Source organism: Leptodactylus fuscus, chromosome 11, assembly GCF_031893055.1.
Source record: "Leptodactylus fuscus isolate aLepFus1 chromosome 11, aLepFus1.hap2, whole genome shotgun sequence".
Lineage (NCBI taxonomy): Eukaryota > Metazoa > Chordata > Amphibia > Anura > Leptodactylidae > Leptodactylus > Leptodactylus fuscus.
In genome coordinates this window covers 39,401,363-39,426,529 of record NC_134275.1, presented here as the reverse complement: position 1 = coordinate 39,426,529, position 25,167 = coordinate 39,401,363, and the positions used below count along the sequence as shown (strand labels likewise).

At 42.9% G+C, this 25,167-nt stretch overlaps 1 protein-coding gene across 7 annotated transcripts in view; it reads left to right on the top strand.

Annotated features, from left to right (window-relative positions):
* KCNT1 (potassium sodium-activated channel subfamily T member 1) overlaps nt 1-25,167 on the top strand; it is a 214,274-nt gene that overhangs the window by 157,590 nt on the left and 31,517 nt on the right. For all 7 annotated transcript variants that reach the window (XM_075259498.1, XM_075259496.1, XM_075259502.1 and 4 more), the window contains 16 exons: nt 469-548; nt 5,671-5,770; nt 6,246-6,302; nt 6,449-6,497; nt 7,223-7,282; nt 8,652-8,726; nt 11,306-11,389; nt 12,615-12,709; nt 16,184-16,364; nt 19,288-19,452; nt 19,700-19,836; nt 21,556-21,619; nt 21,895-22,003; nt 22,367-22,475; nt 24,123-24,272; nt 24,555-24,784. In XM_075259498.1, coding sequence (XP_075115599.1) covers nt 469-548; nt 5,671-5,770; nt 6,246-6,302; nt 6,449-6,497; nt 7,223-7,282; nt 8,652-8,726; nt 11,306-11,389; nt 12,615-12,709; nt 16,184-16,364; nt 19,288-19,452; nt 19,700-19,836; nt 21,556-21,619; nt 21,895-22,003; nt 22,367-22,475; nt 24,123-24,272; nt 24,555-24,784 — 1,745 coding nt within the window. The remainder of the gene's footprint in view (nt 1-468; nt 549-5,670; nt 5,771-6,245; nt 6,303-6,448; nt 6,498-7,222; nt 7,283-8,651; nt 8,727-11,305; nt 11,390-12,614; nt 12,710-16,183; nt 16,365-19,287; nt 19,453-19,699; nt 19,837-21,555; nt 21,620-21,894; nt 22,004-22,366; nt 22,476-24,122; nt 24,273-24,554; nt 24,785-25,167) is intronic.

The window sequence follows — 25,167 nt, the reverse complement described above, 5'->3', positions numbered from 1 at the left end:
TGATTTGGGGTACTTGCCCCAGAGTATTCAGTAGGTGACACTAGTGAGACAATGTTTTCTTCTACAATGAAGCCGCTTTGCTTTCTTCGTGTCTCCCAGTGTGATTGTTGTATTATATCAGCATTATGATAATATTTTACTTTATTATCTGTGGTTAATGGAGCGAAACATCAGATTTATCCAGAAATGGTGAGATAAGGTAATAAAGCAGCAAGTGACCGTATAAACGCGTGTGGCCTATCCCTGGTCTATAAGTGGACCTGGCAGGTGGGACATGGTCTCCGTGCTCTTTGTATAATGGATGTTTGGTGGCTCTCGGACAATCCGGGAGAGGGGACGTGTATGATTTAACTCTTTTATTTTATGCCCTTCACGTGTTACCTCAGTCATCTGCAGCGATCTGAGCACTTGTCATGTTCTTGAACACCTCCCCGGTCTCCACTTCTCATGTCTTCTTCTTTCTTACAGAGTACAAGTCGAATTTTACGTCAATGAGAACACCTTCAAGGAAAGACTGAAACTCTTCTTCATCAAAAACCAAAGATCCAGTGAGTTTTCTGGGGTTGTTATTAGTATTGGGGTGTTTTGTGTCCTAGGAACAGGAGATGTAACATGCACGACCCAGAAATTCCCATCACACTATACACACCACAGCTCCTCTGGAACTGCTCTGGTAGGGATTAGAGGACGGTGACTCTAAAAGTGGTTCATATGTGCAGAAACCCAGGACACCTGATGGACCCCACTGACTATAATGAGGTCTTCAGGTTTTTTACAGAGTATCTTACTATGAATTGAAAATTGCGCAGCTGTGCTGTGTTTACCAGCTTTTCTATGTAGCTACCAGCACACGTGTGAACCTAGCCTTATGACATGCTGTCTCCTTAAATTAATGAGCTACCATGTAATAGGTAGCTATACACATCCTCACGTTTATCCTTGTTTTTTCCTCCCGAGTTTGGTCTGTGCCGAAATTTGCCACTTTTTGACACCAAAAAAATAATCCTGATGCTTTGATAAGATCCCTGTACTATTTCTATCACTGGTGGGAGGAGTTTGTTACTTTTTTTATTTAGATTATTATTAATTCTGAAATTTTTATGCCACAGCTTAGAATGGGTTAACCGACAGCTTCGTGTTTCCAGTGCCTGGTGTAGGGAAAAACATAGTGTTATGCTGCCATCTACTGGTGCTGGCGAAGCAGTGTAGTAATATCCCATGCACTGTCACATTTGTCGCTGTGCTTGTCATTCATGGCACCAGTTACATGACGTTGAGGCGGCTACACATGTGATTCGGCTTCTACTGCATCCACCACCTTAAAATAATATCTAGATATCACCCTGTCAGACGTTTCTTCCAAAATACCCCCAAATTAATAACTGTGCCATGTAAGGGTCTGAAATAAGAGCATAACCCTACCTGTGTGGCCACAGACTGATGAAGCAATGCAGAGATTATCATCTTTATGGTGGGACGGGGTCTGATTTGCCTGCAGATATCTGTGACAGGCAGACCTTGCATATATCATTGACAGGGGCAACATTGGATGCTGATTCCAGAGGAGAGCCGGAGCACCTGCAGCTGACAATGGTACACTAGGCTCCACCCCCAGTGCACTTTCAGTCTGATTTGCATATCTATAAAAAGACTATTATCTTGGTATTGCTTCATCGGTTTGTGGCCACATCGGTGTGTTTCTGCTGCTATTAATGCCCCTGCGTAGCAAAATTACTGGTTTGGAAGGCATTTTGGAACTGACACATTCCCTTTAAAGGGATTGGGCAGGACTTTGAAAATATGGCTGCTTTCTTCTTCCCAGACAGAGAACTAACATCCATTGGTTGTCGATTACTCACCTCCAGTTACACGTATCCTACTCCCCTGTATAAGTATTCATGTTCTCATGGCCCTGAATGCTGAAGGAGAAAAAATAAATAAATCAGCAAATGGTTGTGAAATCTGCATCCGAGGTCACATAACATTTCTGCAATGTGTACTGAGACTTCATGCACACTATATGTTGTGTACAGGTCCGTAAAACAGAGCGGCGGGCACACGAATTGGTATACTAACCCATATACTCTTTTCTATGGCCGCCTTAGACACACATCCATAAAAACTACAGGGTCTTAGATATGTTTGGGCCTGTGGACTATCTGTAATTATGGACCCATATTAGCAGAGAATATACAGCAATAACCTACTGTGGTGTGCATGGGGACTTAGCTGGTAGCATTTTTGTTCTGCTGCATCAGTTGTTATTTTTCCCAGTTGTCCCCCCCCCCCCCCATTATGGACTTATCTCCTATCTACAGGGCAGGGGATGAGAGTCCGATTGATGTGGGCCTCAACCACCAGTGTCCCCAGAAATCAGACTGAAAATCCCCTAAAGCCACAATGTGAATGGAGCACAAATGCGCTTACATGACGTGCGTTCTACTCACTGTAATGAGGCTGCGGCCGCTGCCATAGAATGACAGCTCCGGTCACGCAGGCACGCAATTCACATTGTCTTGTTTTCCTGAATACTGCGTGATCCAACATCTAGCCCCTAGCTATCGGACACTCATCCCCTTTCATATGGATAGGGCATAAGTGTCTATAATGGGACAACCCCTTTGGGAATACAATATGGATGACCTATCCTTAGCATAGGTTATCAATATTAGATCCGCAGGATCCTCACAGATCAGCTGTTCCAATCTAACTTTACAGGCCAGTTATGCCACGTTTCGGTCTCATTCACGCCAGTAGGCCGAGCTGCCCTACAAGGCTCCATGAGATTACTTTCATTTATTTGATTTTGCTCTTCTGATTTTATTTTGACTGCATTTATTTAGCGGTGACGATGTCCATCTGCAGGTAAATTACAGAACTGGTTAATTTCTACAATCCCCCCCCCCCTTCCCCAGCCGCTCCACATAACACCTTTCCTATGACGGCAATGTCTCTCTCACTCGCAGTCTTTCCTAACCTTCAATTCAAGGTAATAATGTGTCACGGCGGTGAATTAGCTGCAGCTCTGAATGGCTTTAATAGGGCGCAGACAGCTGCAGAAAGTGCTTTTATTGTCCTCGCTCTTGTTTTCTGTGCGGCTGCAAGATTAAAACCTTCACAAGGGGGTAAAACAACATCAAGATGACCTACTTACACCTCACCGGAGAACTTTACCATCCTCCCATGGTAAGAGGCTGCTGGCTGGGTCACAGCGGGGCCTGATAGGTATTGTGTTACCAGGATGGAGGCAGACATTGGTCTCTGAGACACTGACAACTGATCCCACCTTAGCGTTTTGTGTGGGAGACCGCAGCCATGTGTCTCTTGCATAGTGTTTTTGGAGTCTGAGAGGTTGGCCAGGATCTGAAGATACTTGATAATTATGAACTACCCACAGGATAGGTCATCGGTATGAGAATGGTTGGGATCTGACACCTGAACTGTTTAGCTGATGTGGCCACCGGAAGCCATATGCTAAATATATATATATATATATATATATATATATATATATATATATATATATATATATATAAACACGTGTGGTAACCAGAAGTAGTATAAAAATATAAAGCTTTATTATTACAAAATATCAATCATGTCATATAATATGGTACTTAAGGGTAAACGTACAGTGTAAAGGTCACAAAACTGTGACCAATACTCCTAGAACCCCCCCCCCCCCCCCAATACCTATGGAAGATTCTGCATAGACTAATATAATGATCATCACTACAATGTATGGAGCACTATATACAGTTCCTGGTCTGTATACTATAGCGGTGGCACCTGAAACTGTGCCCCCATACATATATTTAGCATACGTTTTCTGGAGGCCGCATGAGCTGATTGGTTCAGGCAACTCCAATGATCTGATACCAATGACTTATGTACAGGATAGAAAAAAAAATCTTCAGATCCTGGACAACCCCTATTAAAGGAAATGTATTGCCAGAAAATGTGCCTTTTTTATATAATTTTTTTTTCCATATTTTTTTTATTAATTTTTGATATTTTAAAGAATTTTCGTTGTCACTATTTAAATTTTAAAAAAGAATAATATAATACTATGTCTAATAATATCCTGATATCTGGTGAGTCTGTAGGGGGTTTAACATCACAGATATTAGGATTACAATAGAAGATAACACCACTGAGCCATCACTACATCCACTTCTGACAATAGAAGATGTCACCTCTTATCTCCTCCACCTCCCTACACAGACCATGTCTAGAAACCTCTCCTATAGACCACAATGAGTTGACTCCAGACTATTGCTACCTACGGCCCTGACACTGCTGTAAAGGATCTCACTAAATGCTGTTAACTGAGCAGGGAAGAAGCTCAGGCAAAATGGCTGCCCCCATAATCAGGAGCAGAAAATAGAGTACGGTAATAAATCAATCAGAAAATAAAATTAGATTAGAAAAAAGTGAGTTTAATAAATAAATACATTTATTTTAAAAAAGTGACACATTCCCTTTAAATGGACAATTTAGCTGGGCGGTCTGGAAGTGGGGGATGTATGATGGAGTAACAAAATAGATTTGCACTCCGGGACTCTAGAATGAGCAAGACAGGTGCTTGCGAACTTGACACGCGAGTCTTTTACATTGTCTGGTGTATTGTCAGTGTACAGCAGAGGCACAGTATAGCGTTTTATTACGATTATATAGGCCACTGTATGGCAGGATGATTTCTTACTCAGGCACTCTTCCATAAGGCGCTGATAATTGGGCACTGTATACCTATAACACCATGTACAGAACACCACCCAATGTAATATGATCCTATACAATAGGAGGCATGAAAGTAGCACTAGGTGTGGGTGAGCCCTATATAGGTGACCCATAAGGATGGAGGATGGCTCCACCATTCTATAGCTCCATAGTAATCCCATTGACTTGGCTATTTTAGTATAGAATAGTCTTGGCAGCGGCCGCTCTCCATGGTGCTGAACATGTCCACAGTCGATTATGCTACAAAATGGTAAAGGAGTGGTGTAGGATTTCATACTGTAAGGGTAAGAAACCTTTTCCGCCGTGTGACTTTTTCTCGCGGCTACCCGTATCCTGCTGCGGCATCCTGCTCCTGATTATGCCCGAATGAATGGGCCTACTCAGGAGGGTGTCTGGAGCCGCGGAAACCGCGTGCAGATAGGGCATGCCGCTATTTATTATTCCCGATAGCTGAAAATAATCGCTAGCAGGAAGAGAAACCAAGTGACTCCCATTGAAATGAATGGGAGACGTTTTTGCAGGCTGATTCTGAGGTGGATTCTGCAGCAAATTCCTCTGTGTGAACATACCCTAACACTGCCACACCTGGCCATAGGTTGTGTCTAGTACTGCAGCCTTGGACTATAGCATAATCCAACATATAATCTGGGCACAGGTTTGGCATTGTCTTAGTAAGAAAGCAGCCACGTGTTTTTTAAACCTGACAACCCCATTAAATAAAGGAGGATGATGGGGCAAATACATCCAGACACTGGGAGTACACAGGCTAGTTTGGCCCTATCCTCATGGGCTCATGAGTCCTCTTGTTTCACGATACTGGGAATGTTTGTTGCTGTGTTCCACCTTTTTTGCGTTCCATGCTGGTATTTGTAGTTTCACTGGAAATCCTCAGGTTGTTTTATAAATGACATGTGGCTCTTCTGTCTCCAGGTCTAAGAATCCGTCTCTTCAATTTCTCCCTGAAGCTGCTCTCCTGTCTCCTGTACATAGTGCGCGTACTGCTGGATGACCCAACTCATGGGATCGGATGGTGAGAGGCTCTGTGCACTGACCGCCTTATTATAGTTTATCTACACCAACCGGTAGGCCAGGGGTGTAACAGGGGAGGACCAAGCCAACAAGCCATTCTGTACTCCACTGGGGTATCTGTATACATAACTAGGGTGGTGGAGGAGAGACTGGCTACAACATACATGTCTGCAATTCAACAACACCAACCAATCCGATGATAAACTGATGAGATTATAGATAATCTAGATAGAGAGGACAGATTTATATGATAATGTAGATAGATATGATAGTAATGTACTAACTAGATACTGAGCGAGATATTGTAGGTAGATATTAGATATGAGGGAGGCATATCTATGGATGAATAGATGGAGATATGAGAATTATAGATACTGTAGATAGATATGAGAGATATGATGCAGATAGATACCATAGACAGATAGGATCTGATAGCCACTGTACGTAGATAATCCTTCCTTTTCTACTTGTTTCAGCTGGAATTGTGACAAGCAGAACTACACCGCTAAGTCAAATACCCACGGTATTAACTGGTGAGTACCATATGAGACTGGGGCACCCGTCCTGCTCTAAACAAATTAGAGGTATTACCAACCAGTCAGATCGCTCTACTACAAATGCTATCTGCAATCCGGATTGGACATCAGAAATCATTCAGGTGCATCCCATTTCCTTACAGGGATCCAATCATTTGGGTGGACCGGAGGACGCCTCTGTGGGCTATTCAGGTAAATAACAATAGTAACAGACCTACATGTAATATATTCTTATCTGATAGTCTGGAATCACTAAAAAGGATCTGCCTTTTCCACTCCTCAAAAAAACGTTGCCACCCTGGTTTGTAGGTCATGTTTGGTATTGCAGCTCAGCTCTGTTGACTTAAGGAGCTGCAGGAGCAAACACCGCCCTCACACAGGGTGAGATTATTTCTGGACGAATTCTTGTAATCCCAGACAGCCCATCAAAACACTATATTTTTTATTTATTTATTTTTTCTTATCGATGTGCGATTCTTTTTGGGGGTGTCTGTTCCCATTATGAAGGGTTTACTGTATCTGTCCTGATGTATTCTATTTTCTTTTTTACATGTAGAGATGCCTGGACGCTATGTTTAATGGACTGTAACTAGGGCCTATTTTTTGAGTAGGGTTTATATTTCAAGCATATTCAAAAGATCCAGAAAAATCGTACTAGGGCTTATTTATGGAGAAACAGGGTAGATATGTATGGCAAAATGAATGTCTTGGGTTACGTTCCCCTTTATACTTGTGGCATCCTTCTATTTATTAGTCAAAGGATTTCCGAAGCGTCAGAAGACGCCTCTGCTCTGGATTAGTATTAATGTATTGCCACACACGCCTGTAACACACGCCTACATGCAGAAACATAGTTTAGATGTCATTGAGATGCAATCTGCTTGTCAATGCCCCCATAACCCTGCTTCTCCTTCCAGGTCACGGTGGCCATCATCAGCTTCTTGGAGACGATGCTTCTGATCTATCTGAGCTATAAGGTAAGGTCGGCATTAGTCTACAGGTAGAAGATGCGGATACTGATATCTGGACTTTAATGATAGACTGGGGTCCTGCAGCAATTTGACCACTAGATGGCAGTTGGAATAAGCCTGAGCTTCTGAAGTCACCATTGTAACCCTAGCTTATCTTTACTGATCCTCTTCTCCAGTCACATCCAAAGCAGTATTCAAAATGTTGCCATATGAAGGAGCCTTGCATTCTGGGATATTTATGTTTTGTATTCTCTACACTAACATTGGATCTGCTTGTTCTGTACAGACACTGAACCATCAGGGGCTCTTCTGAGCTGTGAATATAATAAATTTGAATGCGTCTCTGGAAGTGACTGGAGTATAAGACATGAATAAGCTCAGGACTATTCCAAGAGAAGTAAAACTATATCAGGCTATGCACATGGACAAAAATAACTCACCGCAATGTCCTTGAGTTGTCTATTTTTTTTTTTTTTTTGTTAAACCAGGTTCTTGGAAAGTTAGGTGAAAACTAAAATAGATGTTATAATTGTTTCCTCCTGAACTATTACCCAGCTTTTCTGGGCCTCTGAATATAGAATCTGCCTAGGAGTACAGTGTTTGGGGTAAGCTGATTGACAATCCATATGTCAGCAGTTAAAGTTGTCTTAGGGGTTGTCACCTAGCTTTCTCAGGTTCCTGAAAGACATATAATCTGTCTTGTAGTGATGTTATACCCATGTCCATATTACAGCATAGAGCGAATTGGATGCTTGAGACTTTGGCACTGCCTTGTGGCTGTGCCAGGTATTGCAGCTCAGTCATGACTTGCACAGACTGAACTGTAGTACTAGCCACAGTCACATGGACAGAGTAGCGATGCGTTGAGTATTACAGTATAGTTGCTCTTTAATTTGAATACATAGTCGGGATTCCAACAGACATTTATGGCCACTTCTAAGGTAAAGTCCCTTTTAAGGGCTTCCTCCTCCTAAAATATGGTTGATATTATCGGACAATTGGGTGTACCGGTCCAGTTAAAATAGAATTAGTAGCCATTAATAAGAATGGATATGGGACAGGAAGAGTCTGACTCCTGCAGGGTTGTGGGAAGTGTATAGCATAAACCATGTAGCAGAGTTGAGCTTGTCCTTCAGTTATACTCTGTAGTACAGTACTACAGACAAATCCAACTACATTAGCTGCAAGTTATCTCAGCTCTGCTACATCGCTGCATGCAGTTTACTGTCTCTCACTAGCCCATTATGTATAAACTCCATGGTAAATGTAGGTGAAATTGGATCACTGTCCCTTTAAGTGATAACTTTAACATTGTAATGGTATAATGTTTAAGTTACTATCCTATAATTCATTGGATAATGTGCTGAATCCACAGGGGAACATCTGGGAGCAGATCATCAGGATTTCCTTCATTCTCGAGATGATAAATACGGTTCCTTTCATCATCACGGTACGTTCTCACTCTCCGGTGGGTTGATGGGATGCGGCGCTGTGTGATAATTTGGGGCTCTTCTGTCTCTTGTGCGGGAGGACGCACCCTGCTGTCACATGTGAAACTAAGAAATGTCATTGAAATAAGTGAAAGTGCAAAGGGCTGTTTCATCACCCCATTCTGTATTAAAGCCGGCCTGATGATCCATCGATCACAAACGATCTGAGTTCAGAAATCATCTGTGATCAGCTATTATCACTGGGGAGAGGATACGCCTGCACTGGCCACTACTGGAGAAACATAGTATTACACACTAAACACACATGAATGGATGACCCTGTGTTATATGGACATCCAGAATGAGAGGAACTATTTGCACTAATAGAGAATAGTCCAAAACACTGTTTAACATCTATATATGTTATTAGGGGATATGGAAATGAGTTACCTAGATAACTTATCCTTTTTATAAGCTCCACAGTAAGTTTTGCAGCTTTTTTTAGGGTTCTTTATACCAAGTAGAGGACTGGCTGTCTTAATGAGCGAGGATGAGAACCTGTAATGAGTACCTGTGGCCCCCTCCTCCTTCTTTAAGAATGGAACGTTCCCTTCTTGCCCCTTACCTTGAGTCGGGATGCTGAAGAATAGTCACTTTGTGTCTATGAAAGCGGCAAGCTGCGGGCTCCACATTACAGGTAATAGAAGTGACTGGAGCCTGCCGCGCCGGGTTATAAACCTACCATTGCCTTTGTCAGCGGAGTTTTCCCACGCAGTCTTTTTGTTCTGGAGCCTTGAAAATCCCGTCTACTGAGAGAGTCCTGATGTGAATAAAATGAAGCGTTTAGCCGGCGGATTTTCTTAACTAATTGACTGCGCTGGCAGAAGAGGAGAGAATAACTGAGAGAATGGTCAAGGGTCAAGCGGTGCCGAACTTACCGCTGCTTTTTTTTTTTTTACCATTGTCCTGTCTTTTGTGAAATTGCCGCCTGTAATATTATATCACTGTGACATCGCCATAAAATGGGAGGGGGCAACAGTGAGGTTACTTTATGAATGCTATACGTGTTGCTATAGTGATCAGTCGCTTTCCTGCTGTTGGAAAATGAAAGGAGGGGCCTAATTTGTTGCTATGGATAACGCTGACACTTTTATCACAAAATACTTGTCAGGAAGAAACACTAGATAGAAAATTCCTGCCATGCCGACTGTTTCTTCCCTTTTATAGGGTCCCCTGGGATCCATTGCTGTCCATCATTTGTCAGACCGTTTTTCAGTTCTTCTGGTTCAGAATGGATAGAATGCTGCAGAGGTGAATGTAGCGTAACAATGATACCACAATTTCTAGAACATTACGCTTACAGCAGCACAGAGTATTTCAGGAGATAAGTGAGTGTGCTAAGCCCAGGCCTGGTTTAAAGGCTGGGAAATGTAGGCAAGCAGAAGACCATAGGCAGATGGTTCGTATATGAAATCTCAGCAGCACAGAGTATTTCAGGAGATCAGTTGAGGCCTGCATGTGACAGAGGAAGATGGTTAGTATTTAGAAACCCAACAGTACAGAGTATTTCAGTGTCCTAGGCAGGATGAAAGGAGCATGGCACAGTGACTTGTCCACTTGTGATTATCACATTTGACAAGATCAGCACAGTAATCTCCTGAAATACTCTGTGCTGCTTGGAGACCCTTCCACTAATTTGGTTGATTTTATTGTAGGTAGCGGTCTACAGATATGGGTGGGAGGATGTGCAGAGTATTTCAGGAAGGGATGATGACGGTGTTAGAGAGCTGTTTACAACGGACAAAATGAGAATGTGAACAATCAATGAAAAAATACTGAAAATCCTATATTTCCCAGGATTTATACTCTCATCCCTTTAGGGTGTGTTCACACACGACAGGTTTGTTTCACAAATTACTGACCCCTAAATCAGTACGAGGCTTTCAGAAATGGGTTTACCACTGAAATGATCCTATTTAGATTAATGGAACTGATTTTCAGTCTCTTTCTGTAAATTTCCTGTATGTGAATATATCCTAACAGCACACAGTATATTGATCTCCAGCAGGTATAACCCCCCCCTTGGTACTCAAGCAAGTAATGGCGGTATAATATCCCATTCCCCATGTGCGGCAGCAGCTCAGCCCTTCACCCTATGGGGCCTGCAGTGTTTCATCCTCAGTAATCACAGCCTTCTCGTGCCGCTTTCTTCCTCACAGCCCGGTGGTAATTTGCTTGTCTTACATAGGGGAAGTCTGCGGGATTCCCATCTCTCGGATAACATGGAGAATTCATTTACCAGAGAGAGGCAAAACCAGGAGATTTCTTTTATATGATGAAAATTACATTCCTACGCAGCCTTTGTGTTCAGGGGCCTTGTAAATGACACGTCTCACAAGGTTCTGGGAATGAAATGTAAATGTGGGACTGCGGAGGCGGACTGGCTTGCCTGTAGGAGAGGGGGTGTTCAGAGAGGTAGGAGGGAGGTCATAATTCGAAATATAGGAAAAGGGATTCCGTACTGGGTTATCTCATGGGTAACACCTGTCCAGTGACATTAACCATCTCATATCTGCTGATCTCTCTTGTTCCTCTCTAGATATTTTGGCCGCCTCTAAGAAATTTGTTTATCCCAGTTTTCCTGAATTGCTGGCTGGCAAAATGTGTCTTGGAGAATATGATAGTAAGTACTGTTGGTGTCAAGGATGTTTATGGCACGTACGGAAGGTAACGGTCACCACTAGGCCCCACCCCTGAGGAACCCATAGACCAAAATGATACATAAAAAAAACCAAAAAAACGTTATACATATCAATGACTGTACCAACTGCACATGGTGTAATCACAAGACTGCCAACAGTGGGGGCTCATTTGCAGTTTGGGGGCCTTCTACTATTCTGAGTCTATAGCACATTATAGTGAAGGGAAATTGATTTACTTGTTTAATTGCATATAGTGTCTGGGCACCGTGCTATAATCACATAATGGAAGATTGTGTAGGGCCCAAAGGTTTTAGGTTTCCATCGGAGACCCCTCTGCCATGTAAGATAATACCAGTATTTTAAATGGTACATGGTAGGGGGGTTCTAGAGCTTTATATTGCCCCCTGAGTAAAGTGGATATCCTTTATTCTATGAATAGGCTAAATTGCTGATCTGTTGGGGTCTGATTGCCAAAACCACTGACCCTGAGAATGCAGGTTGTTTTCCTAATATTAAGAATGTAGCAGTGGTGCATGCAGACATCCCAAACTCCTTGTAACAGGAGTTCCAGAGATAGCAAAGTGCTGTACTTCATGAGTAGAGCAGGGGCATCCACCTTTGTCTGTGTCCACTGCCGCTACATCCTCAATAGGAGTAAAACACCCCTTGTTCTCAGGATCGGGGGGGTCTTAGAGGTCGGACCCCCACTTATCAGCAATTTATCTTCTATCCTATGAATAGGGGTTACATCATTCTTGTGGCATAACCTCTTTAAAACAAAGATAAAATACCACGAAGAACTTGAGTTTTGGGAGGATTTTACCTTTCACTCTGTCCTCTTGTTTAATTTCTTAGTCCCTGCTAAGCAGTGACAACTAAATACATATATTTTAACAAGGGAATATGCAAATCTGTTTTCCAGGATGTAATTAGGAAAACCCATATTTTACTAAAACATACAATGTCCGAAGAACAACTGAGTCACTGGAAAATCAGAAACCTTGAATGAACAGGGACTTTAAAGAAACACTTAAAGGCCTCTTCAGGATCTGTGGGGGTGGAGCAGGGAGATCACAGAATACCAGTCCCGGTGTCATGCTCCACCCCTCCCTCACATTACCTGTCTTGCCCACTGTATTGTGCCACAGCTTTGTGTTCTGCCCACCGGCTTCATACACACTGAATAATATCCTTGTTATGTTTCAGAACGATCTTCATCGCGCCATCCAGAGGACGCAGTCGGCCATGTTTAATCAGGTGATCATTCTGATCTGCACCCTACTATGCCTTGTGTTCACAGGGTAAGATGTTATTTCTCCATTTAGTGTAATGACATTAATAATGACCAGAATTCCCCTGTAGTGCCCATTGGGCTTGTGGATGTGCCGCCGCTTCCCATATAGGACAAAACTTTTATAAATGGCACTGTAAGATTGGTAGGGGGCAGGGCCTCCATACAGTTTAGCACTGGAGCCCAGGAGGCTCATTTGAGCAACTCCTTTTATCTGGGGGTAGGTGGGAGTTGACTCCCCCCCCCTCCCTCAAAACATGTTCACCTTGTGGACAGAGTCTGCTTATAGATTGTTTTAGATACCAGATATACATATGTCTTATCCTGCTCTATTAGCCTGACTGTACTTGCAGGAATGGACTGTCACCGGATCCGCCACCATGTTATGTATTTACCCCCAATGGGGTTATGTATAACATGGTGCATCTTGCATTAACGGTAGCATATCTACAGTACATCTCCATATAATATATATATATTGAGTGTACCTGTCTTTTGCTGTCTCTTATCTATCCTTCTTTCCATCTATCTCATAGTTATTTGTTTATCCATCTATTATCTATCTATCTATCTATCCATCTATCTATCCATCCATCCGTCATCTATTCATGTACCCTTCCATCTACCAGTATATTAATCTGTTCTGTTTCATATCTATCTACCCCCAATGAGCTCCTACCCCCTCTCAGACCCTCACATATGCTCTTCATGAAGCCCTCTCTTTCCTCTCCTCTTGTGTCCGACCTCCTGGTGACTGGAATATTATCAACTATAAACTTCACTGCAATGAAATCAATGATAACTCTTCATCACGTCACCACAGATTCAGACAGAGCTTCACATCCCTCATATTCAATTCCTCTTGCACCTCAGTAGTATATATTACTTGTCACTGTGCTGAGTCCTGATGGAGCCGACAGTGCAGAGGTGATCAGAGGATTGTCAAGACTTGGATACAATTAAAGAGCCATCAATAACCTCACAGATTTATGTTCTATTCAGGGTCAATTGGGTGACGGGACAACCTTAGCATGGGTATGGGGAGTGCAGCGGTTACAGTCACACCCGGACCCTGATGGAAGAAGCCGAGTAGCGTGAGAGCTGGAGCGTTAAGGAATCATGGGTGACCCCATGTGATCTACTGGCACCCAAGTGGCACTTTTGCCCACTGTAGGGAGGGTGCAACTCTCCTGACTCCCCTCCAGCCATCATTAGTAAAGGTGGAGGATTGTTTCACTGTGCACACCCATGAAGGGCCAGGTAAGAATAGTGGCCATTGAGGATACAATACACAGCAAGCTATACATTATATAAAGGGCCAGGAACTGGGTGAAACACAAGACGACGATGATCACTCCCCAAGTAACTTGAGTGCCCTGGGCTGATGTCAGGTTGCCTGCTTCCATTTACACCTACGTCACTGGGCAGAAATATAGGACAGTATTGTAAATCATTTATCATTAATGGAAAATATTTATTCCTATTTGCTGGAAGATATCTGATGTAGAGCTGTGGGGTAGTGAGAGAGGTAGCAATGGTAACCATGGTATTTTTTTTTATTGGAGGGTAAGTTATAGTCCAACAGTGGGTGCATGCCATGGGTGTGGGGCCCATCATTTTGCAAGATGACCTTTTTGCATGTAAATGCCACTAAGAAGAGCTCCCTGCATCTAGATTTATACAGCGCAGTACAGTTAGCTCCTCCTAGTGGTCACTGCAGGAAATCAGGAATTTATTATTCAAGTAATTAGAAGTTTTGCCCTGTCCAAAAAGAGTGTCATGTTGCACCTTCATGCTGCCTGTGCATCATCATTATTGAACAGAAGCCATGTATGCTGCTTGGCTATCTCCCATAGATTTGCCTATATATTGCATGCAGAATTGATTTTGGAGGGTTGTGGCACTAAAGCAGCAGTCAAATTGCAGAGTTCCCCCCATATGAATGCTATTATACCCTCCATACTGGTCGTTTCTGTGCGTTGAGTCTTGTGTTGACGTCTTTGCTGCTGCATTTTTGCAGAATATTCCCTTTTCCGCCTCTTTTTGTTGCTACCCCTTATCCATTCCATTAATACCCATAGGGTAAGATAAAATTGTACATTGTGTAAGACAATACAGTGCTATATATGGAGCGGAAATATAATTTTATGACTTTTACCTGGCAGCAGTCATTCACAGTCTGTAACAATGGCTTCTAATATGAATGGGTAATCACTGCCAGGCGGCACAGTGTGGGAACAGCTCAGCGGCCGGGGCCCCTTGTTCCATGGCCCTGTACAATTAAGGGACAATGGCGCGTGACTCATAGATGTTACAGGTTCCTGACAGAACTGGGTCTGGTTTCTGTTAGTCATCACCTGTATTATTCAGCCGCTTAGTCAGAAAAGTAAGATTTATGTTGTTTATAGCGATATATTGCCATGCACAAACGTAGCCATGCAGTGGCACTGTAGCGGTATATTAATATATACTAGCTTATGAGCACCTTTATTTGCCTTCTTTAAGGGGATGTAAGCATTGTTGAACAATTTCTCACCATGGGCAAGACCTCCGATTGCTGATCCAACTAAAGATCAGCAGGGGTCTGACACCTAGGACCCCCGTGAATCAGCTGTTTGAAGCGGCAGTGCCATTTCTCAGGTAATGTGACTTCATGTTCGTTGGTCACATGACCTAATCGCGACTTGGTACCAATCAAGTGAATGTGTCTCAGCTGTAATCCCAAGTATAGCCACTATACAATATATGATGCTGTGCTTGGTTTTCTGTAAAGAAGTTACAGGTCTTGCCCAAACACTGTGGCCTCTTTCAACAGCTGATAGACCGGGGTCTCCATTGTCAGACCTCTCTTGAGCTTCAACTAATGGCCTGCGCTGAGAATAGATCATCAATTATTAAGCCTGGAAAACCATATAAAATAGCAATTGCATGGCATTGTTGCTGGTTTTAGGCGACATTTCGGACCTGACAGACTCGCTTTAATACCCTTCACAGCTGAAAGTTTGCTGCAATTGTATCCAGTCTACACAATTCTCTGTGAGATAAACAGTCTAGATTGCAGGCTGCTACATTATAACAAACTCCCTCAAGACAAGAGTGACATTGGTTCTGTAGGCGTGCTATATCCATACTACAGTAAATGCAAATGTAGCCAAAATACCCAACATTTACAAGATCTCTGCTTGTGATCACTGAATGGTAACCTAACATTGGTATTACTTATAGGGGATAATAATCCGTCCTGATCATATGATGGACAACTGTACTGTACGGAGCCATGTACCTGTATGACCAGGACAGATCTCCATCCCTTGGAAGTATCCATAACTGTTTCCATTCACTTATTGAAAACAGAGACCTTGTGTATGGGATACAGAAAACTGTTTGATTTTCCATTACATGGTAGGGGTGTCTGCACTGACACTATTATACACCCCCTGCAGTCTCACATTACCCACTAATTGTATTTTGCTGCCCTCTACAGGATGTGTGGCATTCAGCATTTGGAAAGAGCTGGGGAAAACCTTTCACTCTTCAAATCCTTCTATTTCTGCATCGTCACTTTCTCCACGGTGGGATATGGAGATGTGACCCCTAAGATCTGGCCCTCGCAGCTCCTGGTGGTGATTATGATCTGTGTGGCACTGGTGGTGTTACCTCTGCAGGTAAGTAGTGTGCATGGCCTATACTGTCGTCACTGTGTTTGTCACTGAGACCAGTGTATCATACTGCGACTGCAGGAGGAAATCGCATAAACAGCAATTTACTGATATAACATACAGTAGTTATTTGAAAACCTTTGATTAACCCTTTACCTGCCACTGACGTAGGTTCTACATCCTCCCAGGGTGACACCTCTGTAGCCGAGGACGTATTTACTGTGTCTTATTTCTACTGCCAATATCTCACAATTGGCTGGGGCTATGAAGATTATTTTGGATTCATTTTAAAGTTGTGAATCTCCTCTTTCAAATGATACCAAGATTTTCATGATAGCATATATATAGCATTATAGTTACGGAGTGATTCACTGTTGAAAACGCTAATCGGTATTGAGATCCCAATGAAGCTCTCAATCCCCAACAGCGTTTTTAACAGCAATTCCCTCCATAACTGTAAGTGCTATTTTGAAGAACTTGGGATCATTTAAACAATGAGATTCTCATCTTTAAAATGAATCTGAAACCATTATGATAGCCGCATCCAGTCCTGAGATACAGGAGTCTAAAGTGTCCCCCCCCCCCCCCCCCCTACTGTCTCAGGAAGCAGCTTGTGAACTGTAATAGGAAGGGAGGGGGGAGGAGGAGCCCTGCAGACTGCACAGAGATGAGGAATCATCTTCATCATCATCTGTGCCTAACCTGTATGTAACCCCAGGAGGGGGCTAGCAGGGGGTTGGATGATTTTTTTTAATGTTGCAATTTAGGTCTAATTTGTCCATATCAAAACTGTGAAAATTGCTCCGGCTACCAGAGGTGCAAAATTTCCAGAGACCCCTGGCTGTGAAAGGGTTAAGTATAACATACAGTAGTAGTAGATGAAGCTATCTGAGGCAGCCAAGGCAACATAAATCAATCATACGGTCTATTTGCACTTTCAAGTGAAGGGGGCTGACTTGCAATACCAAGCACAGTCACTAAATAGTGTATGGCACTGTACTTGGTAAGCAGTGAAGAGGCCGCAGTGTATGTCTGAATACTGCAGACTCTTCATACAGCTGATGGGTAGGAGTATCCAGTGTCAGATCCACCCATGCATCTGTTAGTGATGTCCTATCCTAAGGATAGGTCAAGACCAGAATCCAGCAAACCCCTTCATTAGGGGGGCCATCATCTATTAGTAGGGTCTATGAGGAGTAACTCCTTCTCTGGAAGACCCAGCTTATTAGTACATTACACTAAGAACCTATAGTTTTCAATGGGAACTGTGTAACACTTTATTTTCCTTGTGTTGGTGCTACAGGGTAACTGAACTCTTGCAGTCTGGTTCCCCATACATTACAAGTGATCGATCCCTGGGGCAGGACTGTATGATAAGCCAGCAATGTACTAATAATATCAGATAGCTCTTCCCTCTATATCCAGGTATAGCAAACAGTAGGATTATCCATTTAGGATTCTTAGCAGATCCCGTCACAGCTTCGGGTCATTTCTACTTGAGCGGCTTGGTGACAGGTCCCGACATCCTTAACAATTGGTGCAACCTGCAGAGACAGACTTCACATATAGGACCTGTCAGCTCCATGCTGACTGAATGTCTGTAAGGCGGTGAGGCATGGCAGGACTTTATAGAGACCTGCCTGGCACTGCTCCCCTGGCAGCGGGATTAAACACTCTGAAGCCCTGAAAGTTTTTACTTTGCATTCATGATGCTGCTTCTATCTGAACCTGAGACTCCAGTGACAAGATTCTAATGAGACGTAAGGGATGATGGCGGTATTGCATTAGGAACATTGCTGTGGATACAGGGGCCTTAAAAGGTCATGAGCGTCTTATTCCTGTACTAATGAACTATGGCCATGTGACTCCTTTGTTGATATAAGTGAATGGAGTTGCATTGTGACCTCAGTTGGCCCATGGGTGACTTTTAGTTGCAAAAAAAAATCTTGTTATGCAACTAGAATTCACAGTGTCAGTATTCTCGGGTTCTCAATGCAACTCCATTCACTTTCACTGGTGAAGTAGGCGCAAGGTAACATGATGATCTTTGGTCATATGATAGGAGCCACCACGTAGCTGGAAGACATCAGCTATATGTTTCCAACCTCATACAACTCCTTTAAGATTCAAGGAGAAATCTGTAGAGAGCTTCCATGGTGACAAATTGCCATCAGCTCATGACAAGAGGCATCTAGGGAGGAGAATACTTCAGAATCTAATTGAATAAGAGAAAGTAAAGGAGGCAAGATGTAAGATTAAGAGGTCAGATCGTTTTACTGCCTGCATTTTCTTAAGAAAATAAAAGTGACTTGGGAATAAAAAGTACCAGAGCATGGCGAGATATGAAGGAAGGTAAATGGCCAACACATGAGACATATAGTGTACAGAGCTGCAGAATATGTCGCCTGTATAAATGCACATCGGGCAGGCGCTTATCTCAAGGATTGGGCAGGTTGAAATTCATCAGTCCGAACCTTCTTCCCCCTTGACTTCATCTGTTGGGAAAATCGAGACCTCTCCCTACACATGGATGGGGAATGCCCCTTTACCAAATAGTAAGAGACTAGAACATTGTGGTTAGGGGGCCTGGGCTCAGGGGCTATAAGTTACACCCGTACCGTCACATGGTGTTCTCAGTGGTGCAGTGCCAACCAGGGACCAGTATACATAAAACACCTCATAAAATAGTAATAAAGGAGAAGAAATCAAATCTACTAATCCAATTATATAAAAGCAAGCCTAATAATTCTGAAAAATGACTGCAAATGGAAATGGCTCAAAAATTTTGTAAAAAAGGCAAGAAAACAATTAAAAATTATACAGCTGAAATAAAAGCACCATAAAAATGCTACAACATAAAAGGTAATAAAATGTTTTCTATTGCTGATATTTCCATCAGCTCATAAAGTTTTTGTGGTTTTGTCTGCAGTTTGAGGAGCTGGTGTACCTGTGGATGGAGCGTCAGAAATCGGGAGGAAACTACAGCCGCCATAGAGCCCAGACAGAGAAGCATGTGGTGTTATGTGTCAGCTCCCTCAAGATTGATCTCCTCATGGACTTCTTGAATGAGTTTTATGCACATCCACGGCTCCAGGTACCCCAGATCTACTGCTGGACCCCAGGGCCTGTTGTGTCAGAGCCCAGGCCCACCAATGGATCCTCTAGCACCCCGGTGGGCCCATTTAATCCTATAAAGTCTCCTAAACCTTTTTTCTTCTAGATCGCTCCACTAGTTCCCAGTTCCTTCTGATATACCTCTCACACGGCATTACAAGTGACTATTTTCCTTTTTTTTCCCCTGTAACTTAATCCTTCTTTTTGTATCCATGTTTTTTCTCCAGGATTACTACGTGGTTATTCTTTGCCCAACAGAAATGGATATTCAGGTCCGAAGGGTTCTGCAGATACCACTGTGGTCCCAGAGGGTCATCTATCTGCAAGGGTCAGCCCTCAAAGACCAAGACCTCATGAGAGCAAAGTAAGGGCCTGAAATAAGATTCATCATTATTTCCTTTCTGCCTACCTCTAGCAGAAGGGAAATGTTTCTTTTTTTTTTTTTTTGGAATAAGTATTTATTGGATGGGATGAAAAACCAGTTTCTCCTCATCTAATAGGGATGTATCTGCTTAGTAGAGTTGTCAAGTTTACATGCACCCTGTTGGGCCCCATGCACACTGAACAATTTGGACTGGAAAATCTGGTCCATACATCGGCCGTATTTCTCAGCCGAACTTGGTCAAAGCTCCTTTCATCATGGTCACTATGATGTAAGGAGTCTCATTGCTTACCTAGGTTCAGACTAGGAAATCTGGCTAATGTATGGACCTGATTTTCCAGTGCGATCTGCCTATGGGACCTTAAGGAAATCTGGAGATGCTCCTGTGTTCAGAATCATCATCTGTTAGACTAGAGAGTGTTTACAAAGAGCATCTCCTGCTCTGTATGACCTGTCCTGTACTGCACAGCCAGCCCATTGATCGGAATGGACACACTGTAATGCTTGATTGATTTGAATGCTTGAATGATTTTCCCTGTGCTGATGCTGTAAGAAATAGTTACAGATTAAAACTGATCGTTCAGGGTCCCAGCAGGGGGTAAACTTTCTGATCTGACTGTTAAGAGACCAAGTAGGCTCTGAATAAAGTGCAGTACCCCTTTAAATGCCCAACATTGTATCATTATAAATTCTTGCCTGCAGCACCCCTCATGCTGACAGCTGTATGAATTCACACACTAGGCCTGGATACCTCTTCCTCAGTTCCTGCACCTCCCGTATGTGTGTCATTACCTTGCGGTGTCCGGGGACTTGTCACACATTACACAGATAATTACTGAGCTCAGTTCCAGGTCATTACTGAAGCGAGTCTCCAGCTAATCGAGACACTTATCTCACTCCCCTATGTCTTATCCTGAAGATACACTGACACCAGCATCTCCGCAGTCTTCTCCATCTCTTTTGTGTTTGGTCGACTCTGGAAATGCGAATATTGACAGTGGGAAAAATCCTGCATGGTCGGGGCCACATGGTGGCTCAGTGGTTAGCACTGCAGCCTTGCAGCGCTGGAGTCCTTGGTTCAAATCTTGCCAAGGGCAAAAAAAAACATCTGCAAGGAGTTTGTATGTTCTCCCCATGTTTGCGTGGATTTCCATCCCATATTCCAAAAACATACTGATAGGGAAGAATGTACATTGTGAGCTCTATGTGGGGCTCACAATCTACATTAGAAAAAAAAAATACTGCATGGTCTGTCCTTTAGTGGTGAATCTGGGCACAGCTCTTCTAGCTGCAGTGTCCTCTTCACTACATGTTCTCCTCATCCTCAAAGCAGTTTCTTAAACCCCTATATGTCTGTGCCCTTTGTTCTGGCATCAGTGGCATCACCAGAACATAGTGACACATGGCACCGCCAAGCCAACTTCATGTATCTCTGACATAAGATGTCAATCAATTCAATGACTTCTGTATCATTATACAGATGTCTAGCAACCAGTGGGGCTGCCAAACCTTTAACCCCATAAAGGGCCTCCTGAACACCCCAATACACAAAAGATGGTTAACCCATCCAAACAAAATCAACAAGGTTAGCAGACGCTCATGCTATGCTTATAGACACCTTTATTCTATCTTTACCTTCACCATTGGGAAAGTCCTAGATCTCTGATATGTACCTGATGGTCTACATATTACTCCTTATAGGATGGATGACGCCGAAGCTTGTTTTATCCTCAGTAGCCGGAATGAAGTGGACCGCACCGCTGCAGTAAGTAACCTTCACATTGCTCATGTCCTTCAATCAAAATAGGTTGTTCCAGCTGTACATACAGTGGGGTGGAGTTTGAGAAAAGGTTGTCCATTTGACCCCCATGATAATGATCAGTGTGGACCCCAGTGACCAGACATTTATCATCTATCTATGCTATGGATAAGTTGTAAAAGCCTAATGTTGGACAACCCCATTGAAGGTCAGCACGTACAACCCCTCATCTTGGCCAACTATCCCTACATTGTATACAACTATGGTGTTTATGTCTTTAGGATCATCAAACCATCTTGAGAGCTTGGGCAGTGAAAGATTTTGCCCCCAACTGCCCACTGTATGTCCAGATTTTGAAGCCTGAAAATAAGTTCCATGTCAAATTTGCAGGTAAGTTCCCCTTCAGCTTTATTCTGCCCCCATGTAAATGTTCAGTATAGTCCATAAAGTTTTGCATAGATTTGTCAGACTCTTTGTTAGCAGATCTATTAGCCCAGCAGATCCGTGCGTTACCAGGAAAGACCACCTGTTTCAATGGACACTGTGTAATACATCACTTTCCCTGTGGTGGCGCTGCAGAGCAACTAAACACTTTGTGACCATGGTGATGGTGGTTGAGGGGGTAGTCATTTAGGAAAGGGGTGGTAAGATGAGTAATTGGAGTCAAATCATAGTTTGTTTGTTTTTTAATGTAGTCATTTATTTTGGCAGCCTCTAATTTTTATATTGTCCTGTTTTGTTTTCAAATTTCAGATCACGTAGTTTGTGAAGAAGAGTTCAAGTATGCCATGTTAGCACTAAACTGTGTATGCCCTGCCACTTCTACTCTCATCACACTTCTCGTTCATACCTCAAGGGGGCAGTAAGTTTATACTTATATACATATATTACGGTCTTACACCTTCATAGGGACAGCACGCTGGTACCTACTTATCATATGGTCTTTCCTTATGGATGATTTAAAGGGATACTGCCATTAGTTTTCCCCTCTAGTATATTGTATACGTTGGAGCTTATACTTCCTTATTTTATACATAATATTATGTAGAATTACTTTATTCATACTAGATGAAGTTATATTCCTGAGAGAGAAAAGCAAATTTGTCTCTTTCACCAATGAGGTCGTCTTTGTATGTTCCTTATACAGAATTCTTAGCAGAGATAGCTAATGAGTCCTGACCTACCCTATGAGATAAACGAATGTGAGGGTGACATCTACAGGCCATGAGATGGTAGTGCACAGGATATTAACCAGCCTGGTCTATTTCCTAAAAGACTCTGTCAGTAGATTGCCGTATCTGATTCCACCGAGTCGGCATAGTAAGATTTTTGCATTATAGCAATTTTTGCATTATAGCAATGTACGTGTATTATGGCTTCAGCATTACACTCGCTGCCATTTACATAGACAGGAATGTATTCGCAGATGCCCCTCTGTAGAACCCACTGCAACTGACCTAGAAAACCGATCAAGTGGTGTATACAACACCAGAGATCCTATAAATCTTTCATCACACTATGTGCTGTGTGTGAGGAGATTATAAGGAAGGTCACACCACTCCCGCTAATGGAAGACCGCCATAGATTCCCACCCAAGATGAGCAACTCGGGAGGGAGGAGTTACAGGCACTTTACTGCTGTAGATATTTATGGCATAGCGGCTGGCATACCTGTCCTGGTGATAGAGGTGCCAGTCTCCTCTCACTTACATGGACTATCTCCATGTGCGACCACCTCACCAATATGACCACATCTGCTCTTAGAAATGGTGGAGGGCCCAGTAATCGACCCCACACAGGTCAAATACCCATCCCCTATACTCATGGGTTACTAGTGCAAATGCCAGGAGGCCCCTCTTCTCTGGCAAAACAAGGTGCCTAATGATCCAGCTTTCCTGCAACAGATAAAAAAAAGTGAGACCAAAAAGCATTTGCCCTTGGATAGAGGTGTGTGATAACCAGGACTGACTTGGAGCAGGACCAAGTGGTATCACTATAGGGGTGTAGAGGAAGCTATCGCTACCAGGCCCTGGAGCCTGAGGGGGCCCAGAGACCTCTCCAGTATAATAATACACCAGGATTATACATAGCACATGGTAAGGGGCATTGCTACAGATTTTTGTATTGGGACTCAAATGCTTCAGGTTACACTCATGGTGGGACCCTTTTAATTTTTTCCGTGGGGTACATGACTATCTATAGCTTCTGGTCATGAGGATCCATGGTAGAAGGACTCCCAACATTAAGCCACAACATTCAAGTCGTATAAATCCATATTCAGTTAGCTCCCCCTAGTGGGGACGTATATCAAATACCAATCATAGGCCAGGATCTGTTAGTGGGGTTTGGGGCCCATGCTAGGTTTTATTATGGGGCCCTATGATTTCTGTGGACACCCTTATAGAACCTAGAAGACGCTGGATTGTACTCATTGTTTTCTTACATGCTTATAGTAAGATACTGTATGATTTTAGGATATGGTTTTTCATTCCTGTTACTTGCACACTTAGGGAAGGCCAGCAGTCACCAGAGCAGTGGCAGAGAATGTATGGCCGATGCTCCGGCAATGAGGTCTATCACATCCGCATGGGAGACAGCAAATTCTTCATGGAGTATGCAGGAAAGAGCTTCACATACGCGGCTTTCCATGCCCACAAGAAGTAAGGACTTTATTCTTCACAATAATAATTTTCAGGGGACCCATACCGCCCTCCACACTAACCTAGTTTAAAGGGATTTTCTGACATTGGATTTTTTTATTTTTTTTTTTACAAGAAAAAGGACCATTCTGTAGGTCATCTGTAGTATTGCAACTCTACTCTATTCACTTGCATGCAGCCCCATTTTTCTAATGTCCTTCAGCCCCTTTAACTCCAGTGCACAGTGTGCCTTTAAGGCCAGTCGGCAAGTAGTATCTCTTTCTTATATTCTTCTTCTTCTAGATATGGGGTGTGCTTGATAGGTGTAAGGAGAGAGGACAATAAAAGCATATTACTGAACCCTGGACCCAGGCACATTATGGCCAGCTCAGACACCTGCTTCTACATTAACATCACCAAGGAGGAAAACTCTGCATTTATCTTCAAGCAAGAAGAGAAGCAGAAGCGAAAAGGAAGAGGGATATGTGGAGAACCATCCCGCCTGCCAGTGCACAGTATTATCGCCAGTATGGGTATGTGTATGGGACAGGGAGCCACTAACTACACTGATCCTGAGTAACATCCTGTATTATACTCCAGAGCTGCACTCACTATTCTGCTGGTACAGTCACTGTGTACATACATTACATTACTTATCCTGTACTGATCCTGAGTTACATCCTGTATTATACTCCAGAGCAGCACTCACTATTCCGCTGGTGCAGTCAGTCTGTATATACATTAAAATACAGTAAAAGTACCATAGTAACACTATCTTCTTTTTCCTGATCAGCTAAAGTGTTAGGGAGTATCCGATTACTTTTGCAGTCTATTTCTACTAGTATTTTGCAGAATTATGAATGTAGCTCTATAGTATAATACAAGTAGATGTACTTTGAAAAATTAGATGCCAGCT